We start from the raw sequence: 6,530 nt of genomic DNA on the forward strand, positions 1-6,530 counted from the left end.
CTGGCAAAAATGTCTGCTCAGGGATTATGTGGGATTTGACAAGCAGTGACATAAGTCCTAATGCTTCTCAAAGATGTTTTGACAATCCCAAATGATAAGAGATACTGTAGATGTCTACTTATTATTTGTCTTATTCATTTTCTCCCGGTGAAAACATGCAGGGAGCACCGAGTCTGTAGTCTTTTAATATCTGCTCTCTCGCTCTCACTCACTCACACTCTCTCTCTCTTTTGTTCTTTCACAGTAACTCCTGGATTCTTCTCACTCCTCAAAGGCCTCGCTCAAATCCCCAGACAGCGAGACGGAGAAAAAAAAGGGAATAGCATCTGTTTATCTGCATATTTCTACGTTTTAAAAACAAGAGGGAAATGAACACAGATAGACAGGAGGACAAAATGTCAGAGACGATGCATCATTAGAGGGAGCAAATATCCACGTGGAGGACTAAAGGAACGCGCCACGCCTTCCATTAGTGTGGAGTCACCTCAACTACACCTTCGGAACACGAGCAGGGTCATGTCCCAGTTGCCATGCGCATCACCACGGTGACCTGCCTTCCCTGCCCTTCCCCCCTCCTCCTGCTATTGGCCCAGCTGTTACTGCGGCTCCTCCCCCCTGGGCCAGAGTTTGTGGGAGCCGCCGCCTCCTCCTCCTCTTGCCCCTCCCACTGCACCTGCTCCAATCAGGCCAGTCGAGTCATCTGCACGAGGCAAAACCTGGACGAGGTGCCCGAGAGTATATCAGTCAACACGCGATACCTCAACCTGCAGGAGAATTCAATACAGGTACCTATTTGCGGCGCTATAAGCATTGTGTTTGTTCTAACATGTTAATGTCCATCTGTGTGTGTGTGTGTGTGTGTGTGTGTGTGTATGTATGTGTGCGTGCGTGCGTGCGTGCGTGCGTGCGTGCGTGCGTGCGTGCGTGCGTGCGTGCTTGCGTGCGTTTTTCCCTTTTCGCAATTCTGCTTTTTGCTTACCCAACATTGTTGAAATTACCTGTTATCTTAAAGTACCTCACTATAATTGAATGAGTTCACAGACTTGTTATCTGTAGCATTTATAAGTATAAATATGTGGAAATGTTTTCTGTCTGTTTTCTGTCGTCATACCGGAAATCCCTTATGTTTGTACCCTTTTCAGGCTGTGCATTTGCAGCAGAGCATGCAAGTGCAGATAATAATGTTAACATAATTTGATTCAGTAGTTTTTTTTCTTTCTTCCTTTCTTTCTTTTTTTGTTAAAAGACAAGATGTGCCAGTAGTAGAGAATAGACTTTTAAACCTGTGTCAAACCGATGCAAGTTTTTTTTTAACTGAAAGTATAATGCATATTTCCATGGGAATACCATGCCTCTGTGTGTGCATTACCAATGTCTCTGAAGCCCCAAGATAGTATTTGTGGTTTTTCAGCTTAGGGGAGATCATTTAACCACAGACCATCATTAAGAAGCACATGAATGAATTGCTACATTTATACTTTTACTTTTAGTTTCTGGCTGGCTATGTTCTTTTACAAATCAAAATGCCTTTTTTTTTTTACCTCTTAGGTCAAACTAAGTGCTTTACTTACTGTACACTATGCATTACAGTCACCCATTGTCACACATTCACACACCGACAGCAAAGGCAACCATTAAGGTACTGGTCAGCATGTTCAATCGAGCAGTTAGGGGTTCAATGTCTTGCTCAAGGACATTTTCACACAATGCCCATGGGGTGCAGGATCGAACCGGGAGGTTCCTGGTTCTGATTCCCACACATTAAACTGAATCCACATGGTTTGGTCAGCCATCTTGTAAGAGTTGCTGCTTATAGGAAAGATAATAATGAACCGATAAACCCACTCATTGCTCTTTTAGATAGCCCACAAATTCAGATTCGGTTTGTTGTATCCTGAAGCCCCACTTGAAATGATTAAAAATCTAAAAATGTTTTAACACCTGAAGGCATCCTAGATTCTCTGGCTTATTTTTTCCTCCACTGAGTACCATAAAGCCTTGACAGCTCCCACCCCCTCTTAAACATCCCCCACTTCTCCCTCTGTCCCTCTCCCTCTGTCTCCCTCTTTCCTCCTCCTCTCACATCTCTCTTTCTCTCCCTCCCTCTCTTTGCCTATCACCCCCTCCTTCTACTGCTCTACATACAGAGCAGGCTGTGGCCTGACTCCAGGAGTCTTTCTCTCTCTCTGCCTCACAAAGGGCTTTGGCCATACAGTACATATCTCCCACAGTCAGAGTTTTAAGGGGCTTGTGTGTTTTACTCCCCTCCAAATGATCTCCATTTGAACAGCGCTGACGTTGGTGGTGGATGTCCGGAAACTTCTCTTCTCAAGAGACCAAACATCCCTTTCTGCTCGTAAAGAAAAGAAAATTCCCCCAAAAAATACACATTCAGTGATTTTGAATTGCGTCCAATCAATTTCAGAATTGTGGATTTGCATTTCTGTTCCTCTCTGTGATCTGATTCTTTGTGCAAAAAAAGCCATAGATTTTATATGACCTTTTATATTTTTAATTGTGGATCTTGGGATGGTTAAAACTGCTTGCATGCAGACACTTCTGAGCTACAAGTTCTATATGTCCGTTGTCTCTCCCGACGGATTGATGTATTTCCAACAATGTACGTATCTAGTGTCCAATCCAGTGTGCCATCTGTTCAAGCAGTCTGTCCTACACCACCAGGGTTAATTTCTCAATGGAATAGGGAGACCATGCCAAGCACTAAAGATGTGCTACATACAACATACTGTACCGTATACAGATTGGTTAAAATAACATTTAATTCATTCGAAGGCTCAGGTTGTCTTTGCCTCACCCTACATCAGGGGTTCTCAACGTTTTTGGCCGGGGACCCCCGGAAATGCTTTGGCAATGTCTCGGGACCCCCGCCCCCTCCCGACCCCCAATATAAATTGACTGCTACAATAACCTTAAACCATTTTGGGCGGGAACCCCTTTTGGTGTTTTAAGCATTGTTATAATTTAGCTATTGAAAAATAGCAGATCTACAAGCTCGTAGCGCGCCACCGAGTGGCGCGCTACGAGCTTGTAGGTCTGCTATTTTTGAAAAATCGTGAAAATAAAATTTAAAAACATTTTTTTTTTTTTTTTTTTTTTGGAAAATAATTTGGGGACCCCCTAAAATAATTTGGCGACCCCCTGAGGGGTCGCGACCCACGGGTTGAGAACCCCTGCCCTACATGTCTGATAGTAACCCCATCTATCTCTGCCCTACAGGTTATCAACCCTACATGTCTGATAGTAACCCCATCTATCTCTGCCCTACAGGTTATCAAGTCAGACACTTTCAAGCACTTGAGGCACCTCGAGATCCTCCAGCTCTCCAAAAACCAGATCCGTCAGATTGAAGTCGGAGCGTTCAATGGCCTCCCCAACCTCAACACTCTGGAGCTCTTTGACAACCGCCTCACGCTGGTGCCGTCACACGCCTTCGAGTACCTCAGCAAGCTGCGGGAGCTGTGGCTGCGGAATAACCCCATCGAGACGCTGCCGGGCTACGCCTTTCACCGCGTGCCCTCGCTCAGGCGCCTGGACCTGGGCGAGCTGAAGAAGCTGGACTTCATCTCCGATGCAGCCTTTGTGGGCCTCATCAACCTACGTTACCTGAACCTGGGCATGTGTGGGCTGAAGGACATCCCCAAACTGACAGCTCTGGTGCGCTTAGAGGAGCTGGAGCTGTCAGGAAACCGTCTCGAGATCATCCGGCCCGGCTCCTTCCAGGGCCTGGTGTCTCTCCGCAAGCTATGGCTCATGCACTCACAGGTGTCTGTCATCGAGCGCAACGCCTTCGATGACCTGAAGAATCTGGAGGAGCTCAACCTGTCCCACAACTCCCTGCATTCTCTGCCCCACGACCTCTTCACACCGCTCCATCAGCTGGAGAGGGTGCACCTCAACCACAACCCCTGGGTGTGCAACTGTGACGTGCTGTGGCTCAGCTGGTGGCTGAAAGAGACAGTGCCCAGCAACACCACCTGCTGTGCCCGCTGCCATGCCCCCCCTGGCCTGAAGGGGAGGTACATCGGCGAGCTCGACCAAAGCCACTTCACCTGCTACGCCCCCGTCATCGTGGAGCCACCGACCGACCTCAACGTCACGGAGGGCATGGCCGCCGAGCTCAAGTGCCGCACCGGCACCTCCATGACCTCCGTCAACTGGATCACTCCTAACGGCACCCTGATGACCCACGGCTCCTACAAGGTCCGCATATCCGTCCTGCACGATGGCACGCTGAACTTCACCAACGTCACGCTGCGCGACACGGGCCAGTACACCTGCATGGTCACCAACTCCGCCGGCAACACCACCGCGACCGCCGTGCTCAACGTGACCGCCGCCGACGTCAGCGTCAACTACACCTACTTCACCACGGTCACCGTGGAGACGGTGGAGTCCACCGGGGAGGAGGACTCGGCACTGATCGCCATCAATGAGACGTTCATCCAGCCTGGCCCCACGCCGTCCCTCCTGTGGCCGGAGGGCACGCCCACCACGGCCTCCTCGCTGCTGGCCGGCTGGTCTTCCTCGTCTCCGCGGGCCACGCGGCCCACCTTCAACATGCCCGTCACCGAGCCGGGCTTCTCGGGCCTGGACGACGTGATGAAGACCACCAAGATCATCATCGGCTGCTTCGTGGCCATCACCTTCATGGCGGCGGTGATGCTGGTGGTCTTCTACAAGCTGCGGAAGCAGCATCAGCTGCACAAGCACCACGGGCCCGCGCGCGCCATCGAGATCATCAACGTGGAGGACGAGCTGCATGGGGCGGGCGGCGGCGCCGGTAGCGGGCGTGGCAGCGGCATCTCGGGGGGCGCCACGGTGTCGCAGGGCGGGTGCAGTGGGATAGGAGGGGGCCAGAGCCTGAGGCTGCACCACCCGGAGGTGGTGAACCTGCCAAACCTGGCCCGCTCCGATCACCTCAACCACCTCAACTACTACAAAGCCCATCACTTCAACAACAACATGATGGGTCTGGGCATGGGCCTCAACAACAACAACAACCCCTCGCCTTGCTCTCAGAGCCAGCAGGGCACGGCGATGTCCTGCTCCCAGGCTCCCAGCTCCACCGGTGTGGGAGCGGGCGGCGGTGCCCTGCCCTCCCCCGTGCCACTGCCCCAGCTGGGCATCCACAGTTCCTTGAAAGGCCTTATGGGTAAAGGCCAGAACGAACCGCTGCTCTTTAAAAGTGGCTCCAAGGAAAATGTGCAAGAGACTCAAATATGAGAGTGAGTATATGCGGGGATAGAGGTGGGGAGAGGCTGTTAAGAGAAAACAGGGAGATGGAGGGAGAATATATGCGACTGATTGTAACCGATTATCCTCATGGACAGATTACAGAAAATATCAAATTTGACATACAAGCTGTTTTTTTGCATTGTCAGTTCATTGACAGAGCGAAAGAGGTACGGAGACTGAAGTAAACATTCACTCAACACTTTCCCTGGTATTAGCATCTGCCTAGACACTTCAACTTATGGAACGTGTACGAAGATATCAATATAGGTGATGAGCTTCAGAGTGAATTACATGTCAAACCTGCTAAGTTCTGTGCCAAAGTAAAAACACCACCAACTAGATTTTCATCGGCATCCAACCGCCATTGTGGCAAGTTATGGATAATACACACGTGTGCGATGAGATTCACTATAGGTCTGTAAAGATCGCCTCAAATATTATACCAGACACAATCAGGACCCCTCGTGTATATATAGGGAGATAACATCGGGTGGTTGAAGTTGTCAGATTAGCGTTTGGCAGGGCCATTGGATAGCAAACAAATGGCCTGGCTGATTGGGACGGTCCCAGAGTAGAGTGCTCCGCTTCCCAGAAGCACCAAGAGGAACGAACCGGGGAAAGAGAAATTAGAGCAGTGCAGACTTATACTGTTCAGTGTTCAGAACACAGTTTATGTCAGACCAGCACTTTGCAGTGGGAATGAACAACAACAGAGGTTGTGTTTTACACTCTCACCTTCTCCCCTTGTACACCTGACCTGACTGGCTACTCCTTTTAAACGGAAAAGGAGAGTAACACAGTGAGTTATATCATGGGAGAGCGTTAAAAAAAAGAATAAAAAAAAATGCCATGGCAGAAAAGGACAATGGAAATATATATATAAAACAAGACTTCAAGTACACTACATATATATAAATATATTTTCATTCAAAGAAATAAATTATGAAGAGTCTTTATCAAGTTTGTGAGTGACACCTACGACTTGTGTGAAGGATACTGCAGACAGCTGTTGTAGTGGTCATCCCTCGAGACTTTTCTTGTAGCTATATGAACAAGATGACCTCTCCCTCTGTGCTGCGAAAGGACACGCTGGGGAGTTCGGTCTCTGTTGAGCTGGAGCTGAAAAAGGAATGTCTGCGTGTTTTGAGTGAATTTATTTTGGCCTTGACATTTTTGTAGCCACATATAGTGTTCCTTCTCCTGTCACATTTACATGAAACAGGGTCATTGGAGAAGGGTGATCTTTATGCTATATTGCGATAATATGAAATATG

At 48.9% G+C, this 6,530-nt stretch overlaps 1 protein-coding gene across 1 annotated transcript; it reads left to right on the forward strand.

The window, feature by feature from the left end:
• Positions 1-515: 515 nt before the first annotated feature.
• Positions 516-5,244, forward strand: lrrc4ba (leucine rich repeat containing 4Ba; the record flags this gene model as incomplete). The annotated part of the gene is made up of 2 exons (XM_079520033.1): positions 516-785; positions 3,289-5,244. The coding sequence occupies exons 1-2, from the start codon at positions 531-533 to the stop codon at positions 5,242-5,244; spliced, it is 2,211 nt and encodes a 736-aa protein (XP_079376159.1). The 5' UTR covers positions 516-530.
• Between the last annotated feature and the right edge of the window lie 1,286 nt (positions 5,245-6,530).

The sequence above is a fragment of the Electrona antarctica genome, assembly GCF_951216825.1.
Source record: "Electrona antarctica genome assembly, chromosome: 14".
NCBI classification, from domain to species: domain Eukaryota; kingdom Metazoa; phylum Chordata; class Actinopteri; order Myctophiformes; family Myctophidae; genus Electrona; species Electrona antarctica.